Source organism: Callorhinus ursinus, unplaced genomic scaffold (genome assembly GCF_003265705.2).
Source record: "Callorhinus ursinus isolate GAN/ISIS: 27379988/994484 unplaced genomic scaffold, GSC_fseal_2.0 scaffold32, whole genome shotgun sequence".
Classification (NCBI taxonomy): domain Eukaryota; kingdom Metazoa; phylum Chordata; class Mammalia; order Carnivora; family Otariidae; genus Callorhinus; species Callorhinus ursinus.
The window spans coordinates 12838044-12859644 of NW_027397094.1; the positions used below are offsets into that span (position 1 = coordinate 12838044).

General features: G+C 35.3%; 1 protein-coding gene across 6 annotated transcripts in view; it reads left to right on the plus strand.

Moving 5' to 3' along the window:
* ARID4B (AT-rich interaction domain 4B) overlaps window positions 1-21601 on the plus strand; it is a 139256-nt gene that overhangs the window by 73942 nt on the left and 43713 nt on the right. For all 6 annotated transcript variants that reach the window (XR_012374309.1, XM_025850799.2, XM_025850801.2 and 3 more), the window contains exons 8-16: window positions 5949-6087; window positions 10265-10344; window positions 12081-12157; window positions 13194-13348; window positions 16277-16349; window positions 18301-18395; window positions 19286-19383; window positions 20507-20750; window positions 21071-21246. Coding sequence is in view for 5 of the 6 variants with exons in the window: in XM_025850799.2 (XP_025706584.1) it covers window positions 5949-6087; window positions 10265-10344; window positions 12081-12157; window positions 13194-13348; window positions 16277-16349; window positions 18301-18395; window positions 19286-19383; window positions 20507-20750; window positions 21071-21246 (1137 nt within the window). In the remaining variant the exon portion in view is untranslated. The remainder of the gene's footprint in view (window positions 1-5948; window positions 6088-10264; window positions 10345-12080; window positions 12158-13193; window positions 13349-16276; window positions 16350-18300; window positions 18396-19285; window positions 19384-20506; window positions 20751-21070; window positions 21247-21601) is intronic.

A 21601-nucleotide genomic window follows, 5' to 3' on the forward strand; every position in this document is an offset into this window, starting at 1 on the left:
TAGTTCTAACAGTAAATAAATAATGACTCCTTTGAGGGAGGAAATCAAAAGACTAATCCTTGCATTGAAAAATTATTTCGTATTAGTATTTTCCTACTAGTGATTCAGACCATGCATTTTTTTTTAACTCCCTGAAAATTTTTAGAGGATGTTTTTCAATTAATTACTAAGTGAATAATTTCTCTCACTTGTGATTTAGCTTGCTGATGACTTGATTATCTTTAGGGTATTCAGGGTATAACAATTATTTACTCTTCTGCATATGACTTGTTCTATCCAGAAAGAAAAATAAATGAAAAATGTATGATAGCATTATTCATATGAAAGAATCCTGTTGTGATTATTTGATGTTACTGTGATCTAACAGTGTTATCAGTTTTTCCAGAGGGATATTTTGTTGCCATAGAATATTCACTGAAGCATTTACAAGATAAACCTTTTGATGGCTCTTTGAAAATTAATGACTTCAATTATATATTAAAATTTTACCTACCATTGCTCATTAGAGTCTTCCATAGTTCTGTAGTCAACTTCTAATAATGATTGGTGATGTCAGAATAGTGAGGTGGGGTGTATTTAATGTAAAATTATTTCATTAGTGAAGATTTCTGCTTCTCTGGCTTTCCAGAGTGGCAGTGTGGCTTGATAAGAGTGTGAACTGTGGAGCCAGGTGGCCTGGGTGTGAATAACTCTCTGCCACTTCCTTGCTATATAACCCTGGGCAGATTACTTAGTCTTCATGCCTCAATTTTCTCATCTGTAAAATTGAGATAATAGTATAACTATCTCTCAGAGTTGTTGCGAAGATTAAATGAATTCATATCCTCAAAGTGTTTATATAGGAAACACTGTGTAAATACTAGATATCAAACATCATATATTGAATGCAAAAATTTTCATGAAATACCAGTATGTGACTTGACTTCATTCATAAAAATGTGTTTATATGTGAGTATATAAAAATTCTGCTTACAGTGTTTATGTCTGTTAAGTGGAACCGCTTTGGGCTATATTATTTGAATTCTTTAAAACAACATTTCCATATTATATGCATATTGTAGGAAAAAGTTTTTGTGTCTATCAAAAATTCTTTTTAAAAATACTGCATCTAATATTTAGACATGTTTTATCTTTCTCCAACTGTCATCTACACGTGTAAAAATAAATTTAAAGTAAGATAATTTATAGATTATCACCTAGAGTAATCTTCAAAAAATGACCCAGAATTATGATGTATTAAAAAATCTATAAGCTGAGGTCTCCCTTTCTTGAAGATGAGACTAAAGCATGCATTTGTCACTGAGCAAGTTGATCTTTGCTTTCTAAAGACTCCTGCAAACATTCTAAGTTAGTGATTTTCCTGTTGAGAATCTCTGTATAATGAAAGATTTGCTCTTGGGATTGTATCATATATGTGCAAAGTAAGAAGGCAGATCAGAGGTTGAAAATTAACTATTGTAGGAAATGAAGCCCCTCTCATCTGTAATCTTGTTTTACTTGCTCTTCCTTCCCCCTCACTATGGTGGTCATTCTCATTGCCAAGAGATCTTAACACCATGGTATATAGACACCATAGGCGAGTACCACGGTTGGAAATGCCCTTCTCCTGAATTACAGTTCCTCAAAGTTCTTTCTCCCCTTTCTGAGTGATTTTCTACAACAAAGTCTTGGACCTGGACCTTAAGGTCATTTATCTGACCTTCATTTCCTCTTCTATTACTCAACTAAAAAAGTCTTCATTTTGATTCTCTGATTGTCATTTAAAATTTAATTTTGTACAGAGAAAAATAAGGTTATCTCTTCCCAGGATTCCTCAGACTCTATTGTTAATGAGTATATCACTACTTATATTTTCTTTTAACAACTGTTAATCCACATACCAGTTAATCTGCCTCCAGCTATTCAAAAATTATTTTTGACACCTTCCTTCAATTGAGTTTTATTTATATTCTACCTTTAATTAGTTAATTCTAATATGTTCAAGTTATTTTCTTAAGATTATCATTCTCTTTTAATTTTTTAAAGAAAGTTATTGATCATTCAGTGTATAAGTTGATTGAATTTTGCCCTTATAATTTAACCATCGTATACAGATGTTTTGTTTGATTCTGCCTAAAGAATATAATACCTGAAATTACAGAAACATTTGTGTACCCTCACCTCTCAAAAGTGTTTTCCAGTAACCTGGCAAAAGTGTATATGCAGCTGCTACAGTAGAAATCAGTCTGCTTGCTGTTATTTTTTTTCTCCTTCAGAAAAAGAATAAAGCATAAGAAAGCTTATAGTGGTTCTTGATAGTGATTATTTATGGGGAGGGATTTTACCCATTCACAGTACTAAGTTTACCCAGTAAAGTAGTGATGTGTACCTGGTGTTCATAGGTCTGCAGATCTTTAAAATTTTTTTTCATTGAGATATAATTAACATAACAAAATTCACCCTTTTAAAGTGTATAGTGTGCAGTGTTTTTAGTGTATTCACAGATTATGTAACCAGTACCACTAATTCTAGAAGTTTTTTTTATTGTTTGCTGTTTCATTTTGAGACGAGAATTTGATTCTAGTTTCCTTCTTGATTAAAAATTGGGGAAAAAATAAAATCCTTTTATTGGTAAGTATATACATGTCCATATGTTCTATATGTTTTAATTTCTAAGGAGCTGTACCTTGTTAGACTTTCTCATACTGACTAATACAGGTTTTTTAATTTAGTGTACAAAATTTGAAACTGAGTTACTTGCCTGAAATCATAAGGATGATTGAAGTCAGTTTCCTGTTTGCCTCTTGTCATTTGCTGTTCTTTGGCACACGTCTTGTCTAAAGTTCTTCATACTTAATTTACAGTTAATTTAGAATTAATAGTGATGTGCAGTCCCCTTAAATAATTAGCTGTTATTCTGTGGTGGTAAACATTCCCGAGTAGTTAGCTTTGTTTCCAGTGGCAGCATCAGATGTTATGTCACAAACAGTGCAGTATTTTGCTCTGGCTCTGTAAACAAATACCACCTTACCACTGAAGCAGCAACGCTGTCAGAGGGGAATAAAACCAAGCAGGTTCTCTGCTTGCTCTGTATTTGCTCCCTTAAAATATTTTTTTAAGTTATTTTTTATTATTTTTACATTTTATTTTTATTTATTTGAGAGAAAGTGTGCGAACACACCGGGGGGGGGGGGGGGCAGAGGGAGAAGGAGAAGCAGATTCCCCTGCTGAGCAGGGAGCCCAAAGTGGGGCTCGATCCCAGGACCCCAGGATCATGACCTGAGCTGAAGGCAGATACTTCACCAACTGAGCCACACAGGCGCCCCTTAAAATATTTTTGATGCTCATTTATTTTAGTTCAGTTTATTGAGTGTCTTGTGTAAATTATTTCTTGGCTAAACTCCAAGAGGAAAAGTTAAAGGAGCCTTAGGTATATATAGTGGTGTGGTTTATACTGGTTGTGTACATTATACTGCTTGTATACATTTTGTGATTTCAGGAAAAATAAAAATAACCATCGTAGAAAGAAATAAATCTATTCATTTATTTACTCAGCAAATATTTATTGAATATCTATGCTTGTGCCAAGCACTGTTCAGGTACTTGGGATATATCAGTGAATAAACAGGCATTGATAAAATCTCTGCCCTTAGAGCTTATATTCTCTCATATAGGGTAGATGGGCAATAAAGAGAAAACATAAGAAAGAACTAAGTAGATTATATAGTATGATGGATTTGTAAATGCTGTGGGTAAAGAATAAAAGTGAGGAGAGATTGGGGCAGGCAGGTTGTAAATTTGAATGAGATTGTCAGGGTCACCTAACTGAAATGACGTTTGAACAGAGACTTAGAGGAGTCAAAGGGTTTCCCGATGTTAAGGAGTAGAGCATTCCAAGTTACTTGGCTGCAAAGGGGAGTAGAGAAACGAGGTGGCAGTAGCTGGGTGGGGAAGGTGAGGTCAAGGGATTCTTTTTTTAAGTGGGAGAAATAATAGCATATTGATGGAAATAACAGTGTGCTGATGGGACTCAATGTAGTAGGGGCAGAAAAATTGATACCGGAGAAATGAGTACTCTTGGAACAAAGTCTTCAGTTGCTGGGGTCCGGCGGGGGGCGGGGGGGGGTGGCCAGGAAATCTAGTCCATAAATGGGCAATGGTTTTAGAGTGAAACTTGGACATTTAATGTGAAAGGTGGATAGGTGTTTTATGTAGGCAGTCACTTTTTTTTTATACGTCACTTTCTGATGTCTGAAATCTTCACACTTGTTAAGTCTTAAGAAAGAAATGAGAATCTTCATAAAGATGCAGATGACTTTGTTAGGCAAATAAAGCCCAGTTTTCTCTCTCCCTGTTTTACAGGTTTGATATATGTTATCCATGATATTGGGACTTTCTGTCTTGCTAATGATAATAACATGAAGAGTGTCCATTACATCCTAGCTGAATAAGTTTTTTATGGCTGCTTTAGAAAAGCAGTAATTATGGTTTTAAGGTTGGATGTCTTCTATAGTCATTAGAAAGTGAAGAGATAAAAGTCATTGCCCTTGAGAAACACTTCTAATCAATTAGAACTCAGACTTGGGAGGTCTTTCATTATTGTCCCAAGCTGTGTGCCTATTTTTAAGGTTTTATGCTTTGCTAATATGAAGGTATATTTGTTTTTCCTACCTCCTACTTACTTTCCATGTCCCTACTTTAAACTGCTTTAAGTGCCATTTGAAATACACTAGTTCTCAGCAGCAAACTTGAAAATTTGCTTTGTTTTTACCAGGGGACAATTTTTAAGTCCCTTGATCATTGAAATCAAATAGTGTTATTTCCTATATTACTCTAAAATGTTTAATATTATTATAATAGTTTTTGCTTTTTTTATAATTATGTTGAAATATATAAAGGAGTGACATTATGTTGCCATCCCTTTGGAAAGGCATCAAGACAAATTTTAGAGTATATTGGATTTGTCCCAGTCAACCAAATAGTTAAATCATGTTTAAGGTTTTAAAATAATCTGTCAGTTTACATTTTTTGTCAGTGAACTTGGTCATTGCCAAGTATCTCAAAAATGTTTTCCTCCCTATAGGTAATTAACACTAACCATTCTTCTATTTAATTTGTAAAAAAGAATGTACATTGTAGTCTATTCATTTCTTAGTGTCTTTGCTTACTCTGCGCGTTTTGAGCACTCAATTGTTAGAATCTTTTTTTAACAGTGATTGTGGGCTTTCTTGGAACAGACTCAGAGTTGAATTTTTGTTTGTTTTGTGTTTTTTTTTTCCTTTTTAGTTTTACTTTTTGCTGTGCTTTTGTCTTAACAAGTGGATGGTTTTAGATAGTTCCTTTTTCTGCTGACAGTGAACTTCTTTCTAATTTATTAGTCCAATATACAATGTAAACTGAAAGGAATTTCTAACATAATACAAAATAACTGTATTGTACATTTTATCAATTCCTGGTTTGTGTATATTTGATATTAAGGATAGCATTGGTGATCTCTTATCAGATTGTCTTCTCTCCCCACCCTAAGCCCCCAATAAATAAAGATCTTTTTTTCCCCTTTTTAAAATTAGCTTTGTACTGAGAGTATAAAATTAGTATCTTTAGAACTTCTTTAATCTGAGAGTTGGATCTAATATATTTTAGTGTAGTACTGGGATGTTTCGTATGGGGCCTTCAGCTTTTTGAGAATTTGGGCACCAGTGTTACTCTGTTCTGTTCTCCCCCCTTAACCTTTTAGAGTAGCACTAAATAAACCCAAAGGATGTTTAGGAAAATGATGTGCTTTCTTCAAATGATAACCCTTTTTGTTATTCTTTAGAAATTTAGAAAATTGTTTAAAAATTTAAATTTGCCATTCTGTAGATTTTAGAAAATGAGGTAAGATTTCTAGAATACCTATATTTATCAACTTGGTATGCTCATTCTTTGTGAAGATAAATGGAAATATCTTATTTTTTTTCTTTCCCTAGACCAGAGGAAGAGTCTTCTTCATCCTCCAGTGATGAAGATGAGGATGATAGGAAACAGATCGATGAACTACTAGGAAAAGTTGTATGTGTAGATTACATTAGTTTGGATAAAAAGAAAGCACTATGGTTTCCTGCATTGGTGAGTAACTTCAGTATGAGAGTTTAAAATTCAACTATTTAGGTTCATGAAGAAAACAATTGATAATCTTACTAGTGTTTTTCATAGGTACAGAGTAGGAAAATGGTTTTAGCGTCATTTAGTTTACACAAAGATTACTTTCAAAATTGTCTTTGAGTACCAAGAACTCTTAAGTCATCCAAGAAAGGCAAAATTATGGTAATTTTAGAGGGTAGGTATGTGGGAGTTCATTATACTGCTCTATTTTGGGTAGAAGATTCATAATGCAAACTTTTAAAACTTCTAAATTCATCATGCAAAAGACTGCAGAAGAATCTTTCTTTTTCTACTGTTGTCTGCAAATGATGTCTCTTTATCGTTCTTTTCAGTGAACATGATTTGTTTTCTTTATCCTGAATGCTTATCAGTTCAGGGTTTTGCGCAAAGTAATTGCCCAATGAATGCTGGCTCTTACAATTAAAACTTATATTGTATCTTACAATTAAAACTAAAGAGGGCAATTATTTGTTTTTATAAATATAAATATTTTATGATACCTTTGTACCTCTGCATATGCCCGTCTGTCCAGCCGAATAGTTATTGGATGCCTGCTATCTGCAAGGACTGTTAAAACCTTTACAAGGACTGTGAGGCAGGTAATATTATTTATTCTCACTAAGAGATCAGGAGACTGATTATTGGAAAGATTAAGTAACTTGGTTAATGGTGAGCTGAAAACAAATGTCAGTGTATATGATCATTTCTTTTTTCCTAAAGCACTAAGATTCTTTGTAAGAATTTCTTTTGAAAACATGTTTTAAAAAAGTTTTGTCTTTTTCTTAAATAACAGGAATATTAATTTTTCACTCTTAATATATTCAGTATTAAGATTCTCTCGCCTGTAGTTTCTGAATAGTTTCCTTGATGGTAAGGAAAATATTTAAGGATTTACGATGTTGAATTGTCAGTAATTGGTGTAGGAACATCACAGTATTATTTAAAGAATCTTAGAATTATTCATATATGTAATCCCCCCCCCAAATTGAGATCTTTTGGACAGTTATGAATAATTTTTGTCAACTAGAGTGTGAACTTGTGTTCTCGATCAAACAGTCTTAACATAATCACATAAATAGTATTTGGGTTTCAATTTTTAAAATTAGTTTTTATAAATTGAGTTAAATTTTACAAGTGTTTAGTAACATCACTGTGTTAGGAAACAGTTGTACTCCTGGGACCTGTAAGTAGCCCCCATGTATTGAGCACCTGCCATGTCCAGGCACTGTATGAAGCTTGTCACATAAGTATTCGCATTGAATCCTGAGACTGAAAAATACAGGGTATTCACCCCATTTTAACAGGAGGAAATCTTAGCTTCCATGACTCACGCAGTCTTCCTTTTCATTTTCCTTCACTGTTTCTCCTCTAACCAGCCTTTAAATGTTGCTGTGCAAGGTTCAGAATATATCACTCTGTATTCTCTTTACGGTGATCTCATCCCCTTTTATAGCATCGGTTGCAGAGTTAACAAACTGAAATGCCTTAGGGACCAAGAAAATCACACCCATGAGTGAACAGGATGAAATATGGATTATCATTCCTGTGGCAGAATGGAAAGCGAACCACTTACACACCAGCAGCAGCACTGGTCTAAGCTACCACATGTGTAGTTTTCGAAACCCATGAGAAAGTGTGAGTCCTTCGATAGCTCAGTGGTAGAGTGGAGGACTGCCAAACCCATGAGAAAAAAAGAGAAAGGTAGATTTTGTTCATAGTTTTAGACCCAAGTTTAAGCCCCTGATATTTAGGCTGTTGACTCCCAAGTTTATATCTTACAGTTCAGACTTCCATTCTGAGCTCCGGACTTGGGTATCTGTTTAGTATCTCCATTTGGATGTCCTTCAGCCATCTCAACACTTAATAAGTTTAAAACTAAATGTATTCTCTCCTCCCTCCTTCCCAAACTTGGCCCTCCTCCAGTGTTTCATCTCACAGTGAATGACATCATTTGCACAAGACAAAAAACTGAGCATCCTCTGCTCACTCATCTCTTCACTTCACTAATTACCTCTAATATTCTCTTTCCTTTAATATGCCATTGCCACCACTGTCCGTCTGAGTCACCACCACCTCTCTCCCCTGGGTGATTGTGGTGGCTTCATCTCTTTCAACTCTTGCCCTTCTCTAGCCCATTTTCTTGATAACAGCCAAAGTAATTTTATTTTATTCTTTTTTTTTTTAAGTTTTATTTATTTAAAATCTCTACCCCCCACGTGGGGCTTGAATTCAAGACCCTGAGATCAAGGGTCGTATGCTCTTCTGACTGAGCCAGCTAGGCGCCCCCAAAGTAATTTTAATTTTTTTATTTTCATTTTTTCAAAGTAATTTTAATTTAATTTTTTTTAAAGATTTTATTTATTTATTTGACAGAGACACAGCGAGAGCAGGAACACAAGCAGGGGGAGTGGGAGAGGGAGAAGCAGGCTTACCGTGGAACAGGGAGCCCGATGCGGGGCTCGATCCCATGACCTGAGCCGAAGGCAGATGCTTAATGACTGAGCCACCCAGGCGCACCTCAAAGTAATTTTTAAAAGGCAGATCTAGTATAACATTACCCTGCTTCAGAGCCTTTCCTTAAAGATTTTAGATTTTATTCCTAAGAATTAACATGGCCTAAAAGACCGGAAAACTCTGAACCCTTCTTATCTCAGTCAGTCCAGGCAGAAAGTTACCCACACTGACCTCCTTTTGCTGTCTGGGGCGGGGTCCAGTGCTTGCTGTTTCTGGCCCTTCCCATTATTTGTTTCCATTGCTTGCAGCACACCCCTTATACGACACACACGTGCATTCAGGCACGTTGTTTGTCAGGCCATTTCCTACTCAGTCTTAAAAGCTGAGCTTAAATGTTGAGTCTTAGGAAAGTGGTCCCTGACTGCCTAGATAAGGACGTAACACAGCAGCAGTTAAATACACCTGTGCTTACTTGTTAGTGCTTGTCTTCTATAGGGTGCAGGCTCCATGTGGGGAGGGGCGGTGACTGATTTGGTCTCTTGTTCTCCGGCAGCCAGTACAGTACCTTGAGGTGGTAGTCAGTATCTGTAGAGTCACAAGATGAGTATATGAGCAAATGCTCAGTATTTACTTCAGACTTTTTTTTGAAATGACAGGGAAGTTTCCCTCGATGCTAATAATGTATAAAAGACTTTCATCAGGGAGTTCATTCAGAATGCCATCAACGTTTAAAGAATGCTTAGTGCAATGCATTTGCAGTTATGGAAAATGTTAACTAACTTCCTAAAGACTGAATTAGAACTAACCTGTTTCTAGCTTCTTTCTGACCTGTGGTGAGAGTACGTGCCTTTATGTACCGTTGTGTCATTTTTCAGAGCCAATAAGCCCATCCTTAGGACAAACCTGTCATACTTAACTTAGCTCATTTTTCATTTAGAAATATAACTGTTCTTTTAACTTGTTCTTGGTATACAGAGTGGGCTGTCTTGGAATTGAAATACTAAAAATTTATAGGTGTCTTGCATTAGCCTTTGGGAAGGCCCACTTTGACCTCACTTTAAATAGCAGCTGAGGCGGCTCCAGCTAAGTGTCCTCTCTTGGGGAGTGATCAGTCCTACACAGCCTCCATGTCTTTTTAAAAATGTTTACTTTTTAGAGTGGGTAGTATTATGAAGAAATTTTAGTGCCTGTTATACATATTTAAATGTAAATAATAAGTAGAACCTCATCTGTATCTTTTTTAAGCTGGAGACTGCTCTGGTTGGGGTTCTGATACTGGCTCCCGTTTGGTTCCCGCTGTTTTCCTAACCGTGCTGCACACCCTCTGTTCAGGCTCCGGCTTCACCTCCGATTTCCACCCCAGCCTCCACTTTCATGCTGGTGTTCTGTTTCTGACGAGAACTTGGTCCACAGCATCAGTCTAGGCATGGCCACGCTTCTGCTTTCAACACGAGCCTGTGCCAAAAACAGTGTGGGGAATCCAGAGAGCTGGAAGGATAGAGGATGTAAATTTAAAATTACTTGTGTGTATTCCCACATGTGTGTAGCTGTTTACCCTACAAACTAAAATTAGTTTTTAAACTTTAAGCTGAAACTGTTTTTTGAAAGGATTTAAATAGTTGGTATTTATGTAAATATCTGTAAATTTTGCTTTTAGTTCTAATGGTTTTACACTTTTTTTTTAAAGGTGGTTTGTCCTGATTGTAGTGATGAAATTGCTGTGAAAAAAGACAATATTCTTGTTCGATCTTTCAAAGATGGCAAATTGTAAGTATGATTCACTAGGGATGAAAAGTATGCTGTTTTTCCATGTTAGGATGATAAATGATAAATTAGTTATTTCTGATGACTTATGCTTTTACTTTTCATCATACAGAATGTTTTAAATGAAGTATGATCTTTTTCACATTATCATTTAAGTGGTCTTATAGTCTGCTTTCCTTGTTCATTTTGGGTTTTTTTCCCTAGACTCTCAGTATTACTTCGTTTGTCAGTATTTGCCTGTATAGTAGCTGGTGATGTGTTGAGGCAAATTTAGATATATCTACTATAGTACTTGATTGCTGCATTTATGGATGTGTTTCTTTTTCTGGAAGGTTTAATTGGGCTCTAATAGTTTAGTTCTGTCTAATGCTTATGCTGATGTGTGTTGTATAACATTTGACTTCCGCAGTTGTAAGGGTTAAAATGGATTTCTATAAATGTATGTTAAGTGTTCAAGTGATTTTTCCTATAGAACTTTTTTGGAACTGAGTTACGGATTTCTATGGGGTTTTTTTTGTTTTGTTTTGCTTTTTAGAATTGTGCGACTAGAAAAGTCATATATTTTATACTTTGCCTTATTCCGCGTCTATACCTTAAAATGATCATCATGTTTTAAGATTGGTGTTTGGGTTTTCAGGTTCTGAAAAGTGATTTTTAAAAACAATCTGTGAAATCCACTTTAACAAAACTGACATAATCAGAAATTTGAACACTGAAATTGAATACTGGTTTGATGATAGTAAGAAATCACTGTTAATTTTTAAATGTGTAGTAATGGTATTTATTATGATTTTTAAAAAGACTTCTTTCAAACCTTCATAATGAAGTATATTAAAAATCAAATTATATAGTATCTGGGATTTGCTGTAAAATAATCCACGTGGGGTGGAAGGAAGTGTAGGGATATAAATGAAACAGTGACTTATGAGTTCATGATTATTGTAGTTGGGTAATGGGTATGTGGTGGTTCATTGCCCTATTCTATTTCCTTTTGTATGTATTTGAAATTTTTAAAATAAAAAGTTAAAAAAATAGGCAGGTTGAAAAATGTATTTGGAATAGTTTTCAGGCTTTTATTGATTGATGTAAGCCAAACGCAGAAGAGCTGAATGATGTAGAACAATGATTTATTATTGTAAAATAGGAGGTATATGTGATATATATGATAGAAACTCTCCCAGTTGCTTGCATCTTATCCCCTCCCTATGGTTGTAGAGTTCCATGAAGGATCTTAAATTATATATTAGAAGTTTGCTTGTGAGCCTAGAATCCAGTTTAGAAACAGTTATTAGAAGAACATTTATATTGTAAACAAGTAACATTTTCTTCCAATCTTAAATTTAGTAATCTCTTGTGATTATCCCAAGACAATGGCAAATTCTTACTATTTGACTTCTTTTTTATTGGATTGATCCTGCTATCCAAATATTTTCATTTTATTATTATTTTGGATAGCAGGATCAATATTTTCCTTATTGCATTTAGCCAGGGACTCTTTGATATTTGAGAATACCTCATAAAACATCTCTCAAGGAGGGGTCGTTCTGTAGATGATTACATATTTTAATATCCTGCCTAGCATTTCATTTGGGAATTGCAACACTGTGCAGTCACTTTCATTGTAAATGTTAATGTTTCCATATTTTCAGTATCTTTCTGTGGTGTGTAATTGGACTCTTAATCTCTGTTGTGTTTTTGTGGCTTTTTTTTTCTTTAAAAATAAAAAAAAAATAATGTAGTACTTCAGTGCCAAGAAAGGATGTCCATGAAATTACTAGTGACACTGCACCAAAGCCTGATGCTATATTAAAACAAGGTAAGGATAATCTTGGAATAATTTATGGTTAATTTAAAAACTGCTGAAGTGTTTTTGAAGATCAAACTTTCTTTTGCTCTTTAAAAAAATACATATTTTTGAAGTTCTGTCTTTGAAGTTCCATTTGGTTCTGTGTGAATTACACTTTTGTAAATCTGTGTGTCTTTTGCTATTGTAGGGCTGCTTTTTCTTTTTTTAGCTTACAATCAGGGGCAGTAATCTAAGAGTGGGAAGGAACTAGATCATCAGCCAATTATTGTGGACTTGCTTTGCCTAGTAAATAAAATATTTAGTTCCTGAGGATGGTAGAAACAGGAATCAAAAGTAATTTTGATTTGGCATTTCTCATAGTGTAACAGTAGTTATATTTTATTGAGGAATATGCCATAATTGCCTTTCTTACTTAATTTTTGGCATTGTAGACACCTTTCTTATTGCCCAGGTTCATCAAATCTGATAATATGCTATGTAGACTAGTTAAAAATCACCAAGAATTTGTGGCTTAGAGTTCATGTCTATGTATTGTAAAACAAAAATAATTGTGTCTCGCTAATTTGGGTTTAAGCTAATTATTAATATAATTTTAATTCATGTTTTATTAGGAATGAAGATAACATATCTGTAGTACATTTTCAGCTATTGTGTGTTCAATACAGTGGCTCTGTGCTTGGTATACAATGCTGTTTAATCATCGTTTGTTGGACCAATGATCAGAAATTTACCTGTCTTAAAGTTGTTTATCCTAGATGTGTTTAATTTTTGTTTAAAAGAAGAAAACTGCTCTTTTCGTTAGTATTTGTTTGAACCTAAGTCACCTTCTAGTAGCAGTAGTTTGCCATCTATAAATTGGGTCCCAGTGCTTTGGACTGCTGGGTTTTAAATGAGTCGCTACAGAACAGTGCCTGGCATACAGCAAACACTTGATAAATGTCCATGGTATTAGCACAGCAGTTAATTTTTTATCTTGTTTAATGTTATTAGACAAATCAGTTGTCTTAATTTCTCCAGTTCACATAGTTTTTGGTCCTCTCTGCAGCCTTTGATCAGGCCCTTGAGTTTCATAAAAGTAGAACTATCCCTGCTAACTGGAAGACTGAGCTGAAGGAAGATAGTTCTAGCAGTGAGGCGGAGGAAGAGGAGGAGGAGGAAGATGATGAGAAGGAAAAGGAGGATAACAGCAGTGAGGAGGAGGTAAGGACAGACGGCTGCTGGCTTCTGAAATTCAGAGTGACGGTTGGGTTTCCTCTGTGACTTAGGATTTGGCACAAAGTCATCAATCGCTTTTTAGTATTTTTTAGTGTTTTTAGCATTAGAAGTAGTTCATAATAAAGATATGCTTGTGCTATCCATCATAACCGAGTAGTTTGCTTGCTTATTTAAAACAGAAATATGGTCTTGCAAAATTAAAAGTATGAAGTATAGTTATTTCAGTAACCTCAGAAATGTTTCTTGATCTTGCCGTGCTTTTGGTTTATCAGATAACAAGGGAAATACCCACCTAATATAGCAAAGTGCTGCTTTCAGCACTGCTTTCATCAGAGTGATGCTTTTCATCATTGTGTGGCCAGCCGTCACTTCCTACAGTGTTTTCATCTGGATATTTTATTGAAATACCTAGAGAAGTATAAAACATATCTTCTCTCTAGTATTATTAAAAGAATAATCAGCAAAAGAGGATTAATATCTCTTTGATTCAGAGAATCTAAATAACTGTATCTAATACAAATGGGTGGATAGTTCTAATTAGATCATAAATAAAGCATCTGTGAATTTATATGGATCAAGGAGATAAAGTTTTAGATTTCACTGTAAATGGTACTTTAGGTCTAGCAATGATAAGTACCAAAAAAAGCCGTCCATGATATTACTAGTGACATTGCACCACTGTACTCGTTAATGGTACTTCCTAAAAGTTATTGGTGAATGGTGCAGGTAGTGAAGGCTGTATATTTGACCATCAAGCAAATTGGACTGAATGTTTTCAGGAAGCTAGTAAGTTAATGTCAATATGTAATATTTTAGGTAAGTTATTAAATTCTGCCATCTAACTGTAATGAACAACTGTTGATGAAATACGATTGCTTTAGAGTTTATGTTTTATGACATAGTGCTTTATGATGACAGTGTATAGTGTAAAAGTTTCTCAGCTTTAGTCTTCCCCACTGCTTTCTCTTTAAAATGCCAAAATGAACAAGCAATCCTTTGCTTAAAACCTCCCCAATAGCTTCTCAGTCACCCTAAAAGTCAAGCTTCACTTCTAGACCCTCCTTTACAGTCCAGCCCCACCTTCGTTTCCCTTCTCTTGGCATCCCTTGCCACTTTGAACTTGATGCTGCAGCCATATTAAATTACATACCTTGTTTCTACTCAACCTGTACCCATACCAGTACCTCTTCCTACAGTGCCCTTCACTGTTCTCCCCGACTTAGCCTGGAAAACTCCTGTTCAGTTTTCAGAACCCTACTAACATGTCGCCTCTGTAGAGGGAAGCCATCTGTGAAGTATCACCTCCTTCACCCAAGGAAAGTCAATCACTCCATTTGCTAATCTAACCTGATATCGTTCCTTGTGCATGTTTTGTTATTTATCCTTCCTCCCCCCCCCACACACTTACTGTGTTTTCTCCCCTGTAAGCTCCTCAAGGGTAAAGGACCCTGCGTTACTAGATCGTGTCTGTCAGAAGCTGTAACATGTATATAAATGAGGGTCAATGAACATTAGTTACTAAAATTTTTGTTGTTTAGATTTGTGTTCTATAAATGTTTTTGTAAAAGCAAATCTGGTTTCTAGTTTAAACATTTTCTTAAGTTAAATACAAACCTCACTGAAAGATTTTTGTGACAGGAATACATTTGGCAGTTTATGAAAGTCAAGTATTGATTGTATCGGGGGCGTTTAAGATAATATCTTAGATTTATATCTGATTACTTTACCAAAGCCTAGCTTCTGTGGACCATGTTTAAATTGAGAAGTGCAGTTTTTTTTTATAAACGAATTAATAATTGTCATTTATTCTTCTCTGCTCAACCAGCAGACCTAAAGGTTTATCAACATGGATTTTGTTTCTGGTTTTTAACTTGCCTTCCTTTGCTCTGCTAGCTTTTGAAATAAAGGGGTAGATGTCAAAACAGTGGCATTAGACAGATGATTTTTAAAATTAAAATGATAGAGTTATTTAGACTGTCATTTGAAAAGTATGCTCTTAAGTTTTACCATCAGAGATACATTTGTTTCAGCCAGAGTAACTGTAAGATGTGGATTTTGTATCACTTTCTCTGCAGTTACTCCTGATCACGTTCTCTAATGGCAGGTTCCATTGCTTATTTTTCTTTTATTTGATTCAGCACCTAGCATAGTGCCTACACTTAACTGGTGCTCATTAAGTGGTTTGTTGAATGGATGATAGTCATTGAATTGATGAGTTCCTCCATCTCACCTACTACCCTGCTCCTTGCAGGTCGCTTCAGGACCAGCTCCCTGCTGCCACAGCCCCTGGCCACAGCAGCAAGAAGCTAGTCCCTCCCTTGTAATTGATAAATCAGGGAACTATTTTATTACTTGAAGATTTCCCTAAGTCTGAATCTTCAGGTATTGCAGATCAAGTTTGTTCCCCACTTTACTGATTTTCTAAGCTTGAAGTGCTGTACAGTGGGGCTGTATATAATGAAGGATACTTGCAGTTAGAGCTAAGGGGACCCACACCTATATAGTCTGGAGGAGCAACAGGAGAGTCAGTTTTGATGTTAAACTCTGACCCAATTTAATATAAGTGAAAGTAGGTCTTCTTGAGCCTGTGGCCCTGATTTAAAGAACAGATATCTGATATGGTAAAAAGCTCATGAGCCATCTTGCTAATAAGTCTCATTTCTTATATGAGAATTTACATTTGGAATTGTCACTATTGAGATACCTTTTAGGACATATTCCTTTGGAAAGCATAAAATGTCTAGACTTGCCTGGTTTTAAACAGCTTAGTGTTAAGAAATAATTTTTACTTGGTAAAACAAGCCTTTGAAATATTTTAGTGAATATTAGTCTCTGCTGTTGGTAGGAAATCTTATATTATTAAAGTGCTTCTTTGAGGAAAATAATGCTCTCTTCTTCTGTGACCAAAATTAGGAAGAAATAGAACCATTTCCAGAAGAAAGGGAGAACTTTCTTCAGCAGTTATACAAATTTATGGAGGATAGAGGTGAGTTTGTTTTTTTTTTATTCATGATTAGTGTTATAATGTATCATATAGATAATTAATACTTTAAGAATTCTGTTCATTAAGCTTCATGTCATGTAGTAATCATGGCTCTCTTCTTGATTGCCAGCGTCACCAGCACCTAGCATCGTACCTGTCATATAGTAAATGGAATGAGGACTTTGACAGTATTTTGATGGATATTATGGCCATGGACCCATATGGCCTGATTTCTGTCCTGGTCTGGCTACCCATCCATGGGTCCCCAAAGAACGCTTAATACTAGGGAGCAGTAGCAGAATGAGAATCATAGTACCATTTTATTTGCACCTACATAGGTGCTTCTGTGTTATAAGCCTCCCTCTCCAGAATCACTGTTTGATATACCTAGGATGTGTCTGTGTGTGTGTGTGTTTGTGTATGTGTACATGTGAATGAGAGAGAGAGGGAGGGAGGGAGACATCATACTCTAAGATGCCATAAGTCTTCTTTTGACCCAGCCACACAGAACTAAGCAGAGGATTAAACCATCCAAAGAGAGTTAGATGTAGAGAAAGGTGACAGAGTCTCAAGGTAAGCCTTGGCTTAGCTGTTCGAATCTGCCTAATGTTGTTAAAGAAATGCAAGGATTGAGGGAAAGGGATATGGGTGCTAACCTTTAATTTATGGTAGTGACCTAGTCCTCTAATAACTATGGCCCCGTTACTCTGTTGCTTATCTGCTCTTCAGAGTATAGTGTCTCCTTTCCTGGGAAGATGCTAGAAAGGGAGTGGGGAGAGGCAGAAAGCTTTTTAGCTTGAGGAGAAGGACAAAATGAATGAATAATATTTGGAAGTACCACCGTACCCTGGGAAATAATTTTCTTTGTGGGATGGGAATTAATATTTTTTAAAATCCTCATTTATATTGCCGATTAAGTAGAAGGTGGCTCGGTTTGTCTTTTGCTCTCATAAGTGATAGTGGCTACTGTAATGTAGGTGTCTTCTTATTGTTTGATATGAAATGTCTTTGCTTTCTGTATTATTTCTTTGTGTGAAAGGAGGCTTAGCCTAAGAAGGTAAGCAATTTCTTAGGCTTTTATATAAGATAAATAAAAAAGAAGAAAATTTAAAAAGCTAATATTAGAAAGAGTGACAGAATATGACCATGCCAGTCATAGGTTGTTTTGAGGAAAAGGGCCACAGTTGCATCTCCATCCCATTATTTCCTCTACCACTTTCTAGTGTAGTTTGGTAGTTTTAGTGTCCTTGCCTTGCATGGTCCACATTAGAAAGAAACAAAACTAGGGGTGCGTGGGTGGCTCAGTCGATTGAGTTTCTGACTCTTGGTTTTGGCTCAGGTCATGATCTCATGAGTTGTGAAATGCAGCCCCATGTTGGGCTCTGTGCTCAGCGGGGAGTGTGCTTGGGATTCTCTCTCTCCCTCTGCCCCTGACAACCCCCTGCCTCCCGCCCTGCACTCTCTCTCAAATAAATACCTTTAGAAAGAAACAAAACCATATAGTCTTACCCTGGAATCATTGTTTAGACTAGTTGCCAGTTAATAACATACAAAGAAAGTATCATGAAAATCACTCTCATTGTGAAGCAGTTGCCTGTTAATTATCTTAGCCCTTTCTTCAGTTCTACTAAACCTTGTTTCCTTGATTTAAAAAAATTTTGTCCTGTTGGTATTTTATTTTGGTTTATCGGCTCTTAGCTCTTTTGCTCATTAGGGAAATGAAAATGGAATGAAATCATATAAGGTTTCGAAAATCGGGTAGGAGAAATTTTTAAAAATGAAATGGGCTTAAGTAGTAGACATCATGTTTTTGATTAACAAGGGATTTGTTTTCTCATATATATACACTTTACACTATATATAGTCAGATATTCAGTGGTGATACCTGAATCTTTTGTAATTTTAAATAAAAAATGTAGCATGGTTATAATATATTTTGTATTTTCTTTAATAGGCACACCTATTAACAAACGGCCTGTACTTGGATATCGAAATTTGAATCTCTTTAAGTTATTCAGACTTGTACACAAGCTTGGAGGATTTGATAATGTAAGTATTACAGTTAGAAATGAAACATGTTTTTCATACATGTTTTCTTATCTAAAAATTACCTAGAATTGTATACTAATGAAAACTTAAGAATAGAAGGAAAAGAAAATGGAAAGCACAAGTTAGAAACAGGTAGCTTCCTTAGACCAAATTTAAATTCAATTAAAGATTTTTTCAAATGAACTTTCTGATTTACTGTTAAGTTTGTCAGACTTTCATAAACCACCTGTGTATGTCTGAGTCACAGCACAACCATATTGGTAGAAGTTCCTTCTCTTTCTTTTCCACTAGACTGAGGGTTAATCTTTATATCCTTTATCTCTCCCATTGTGTCTGACACACACACACACACACACACGTGTACGTACCCATATGTGTATGTAGAAACATGCAGAAAAATAATCGTTGAACTGAAGAAATTAACTTAAGGTCGACATGATGTATGGTGTCCATTCAATTAAGATTATTCTGGGGGGAAAATGTATTCTGTAGATAAAATGTTTTACTAAGATCCTTAGAACTGCTTTGATTTATTAAGCTTACAGATTTTATGGGAACTAATACATTACTTAAAGAATTTTATCTGTGTCTCTTCATTACAAATTTTGATTTAGAAACCTGAATATTTTCTTAGGCACTACGCTAGAGCTAATTTAAAAATCAAATGGCCTAATAGTTCAACATTTGTAATTCTCAGATTTGTTAGAATACTAAAACTTACTTTAAAATATTGTTGTATACCAAATTTTTTATTTAGAATTTATTAAGCTAGTTATTTTTCATTCCTTTGAGACCAGAACCAACACATATAAACATATATATGCTGCATTAATCAAAATTTTATTATATTCCCACCTTTTACTTTGGGAGTTTTCATTTTACTTTGTTAGATTGAAAGTGGAGCTGTTTGGAAACAAGTCTACCAAGATCTTGGAATCCCCGTCTTAAATTCAGCTGCAGGATACAACGTTAAATGTGCTTATAAAAAGTAAGTCAGTGTACTTGATATACCTACGTTCATTACTTTATCTGGAAAGCAGGTTAGAATTTACTGTATAACTGAGGCTAATTATTTCTTCTAAGAAGAAATCAGAAATTTTTACTAGACTAATCACTCTATAATAGCATTTTCTACAGTGTATTCTACGAATACTAGATCAAGGAGATATTCTATGAAGAAAGTTTTTGTGACCAAGTAAATTTGGAAAGTACTATGTAGAGGTTAAAATGCCAAAGTGTTAAAAAGTCAAGGGTTGAATCCTGGTTCTGCCAGTTATTAGCTTTTGTGCCTCCAGGACCATTTCTTTATTCTCCTAAGCTTCAGTTTCCTCGTTTGTAAGATGCGATGTTAGTCCTTGCCTCGTTGGATTACTCTGATGATTCAATGAGATTTCATGTGAATGAAGAGGCCTAGTGCATGGCATGTAAGAAGTGCTCAACAGATTGATACTATACTAATACCTTTAATAACTACTGTTGTTACATTACTCTATTTAACATTCTGACTATCTTTTCACTTTTAGTGTAGTTTTTTTTTTAAAGATTTATTTATTTGAGGGGCGCCTAGGTGGCTCAGTCATTAAGCGTCTGCCTTCAGCTCGGGTCGTGGTCCGGGGTCCTGGGGTGGAGTCCCACATCGGGCTCCCTGCTCAGCGGGAAGCCTGCTTCTCCCTCTCCCTCTGCCCCTGCTTGTGTTCCCTCTCTTGCTGTGTCTCTGTCAAATAAGTAAATAAAGTCTTTAAAAAAAAAAAAGATTTATTTGAGAGAGAGGCAGGGGGCTGGGCAGAGGGAGAGGAACAGAGAGTCTTAGGAAGACTGTGCTGAGCATGGAGCCCAACACAGTGCTTGATCTCAGGACCCTGAGAACAAGACCTGTGCCAAAACCGAGTCAGATGCTCAACTGACGGCACTACCCAGGCGCCCCTAGTGTAGTTTTTTTAATGACTTTTTTTCTTCGAAAAATGTTTCTATTTGGGTTAAAGAGATTGGGAAGAACTGAACTAGAATAAACGAGAGTATCTGAGAACTTAAAAGAACTCATTTTAAAAACCATAACTCTACAGCAATATTTTGAAATGTTTTCCAAATGTAATTTCTCTTCATGTTTCCAGATACTTATATGGTTTTGAGGAGTACTGTAGGTCGGCCAATATTGAATTTCAGATGGCATTGCCAGAGAAAGTTGTTAACAAGCCATGTAAAGAGTGTGAAAATGTAAAAGAAATAAAAGTTAAGGAAGAAATTGAACCAGAAATCAAAGAAATAAAGATTGAAGAGGAGGAGAACATAATACCAAAAGAAGAAAAACCTGCTGATGATGATACTGATAGAAAGGAAAATATTAAACCCTCTCTGGTAAATCAGATACTGTTAATAGTGTTATGCCTTCTTTGGTACATTTTCTACCTAGTCTGTAAAGTTTTCATAGCTAATTTATCATAAAATCTTATACTTTATTTTTTGTGCGTTTTCTTCATTAAGTGCTATTTTTGTATTTAAAATTAGTTGTTAGCTATTTTTTCTTAGTGTTTTAGGAATGGCAGGAGTTTCCTAAAATAACTACTACCTTTCTCAATATTAGTATTGGTTGGCACTTCCTTTTGCTAACAATTAGATCATGAAATTAGTTGACGATGTATACTTTTGTTGGTTTAGTTCCTCTGATCTTTTTCTAGGGAAGTAAAAAGAATTTATTAGACTCTATACCTACACAGTCTGATCAGGAAAAAGAAGTTAACATGAAAAAAACAGAAGAAAATGAAAATCTGGAGGATAAAGACGAGGAGACAACTGGGGTAGATGAATCCCTCAGCATAAAGGTAGAAGCTGAAGAAGAAAAAGCAAAATCTGGGTAAGAAATTTGTTTTTGGTTAAGATGCATTTTGGCTGAATGAATTCTAGTAATTTGCTTTTTGTTTGTGTGTGTATGTCTGAATCTGAATTTGACAAAATACAGGATTATTGAGTGGTTTGTGTTTATTATGTAAGTACCATTTGCCTCCTTCAGAGACCCTGCTAATGCTACTTTGTAGCAAAAGGTCATATTTTTGATCATTCTTCTTGCTCTCATCATGGAAATTTATGAAATTTTGAGCTAGAGAAAAAGTACTTACTACATTAAGCTCTGCTGAATAACCAGATAATATAAATTTGGGAAGATGGCTTTCTGTAATGTTTTGTAGATGGAATGTTGGCTCTAGATTTTA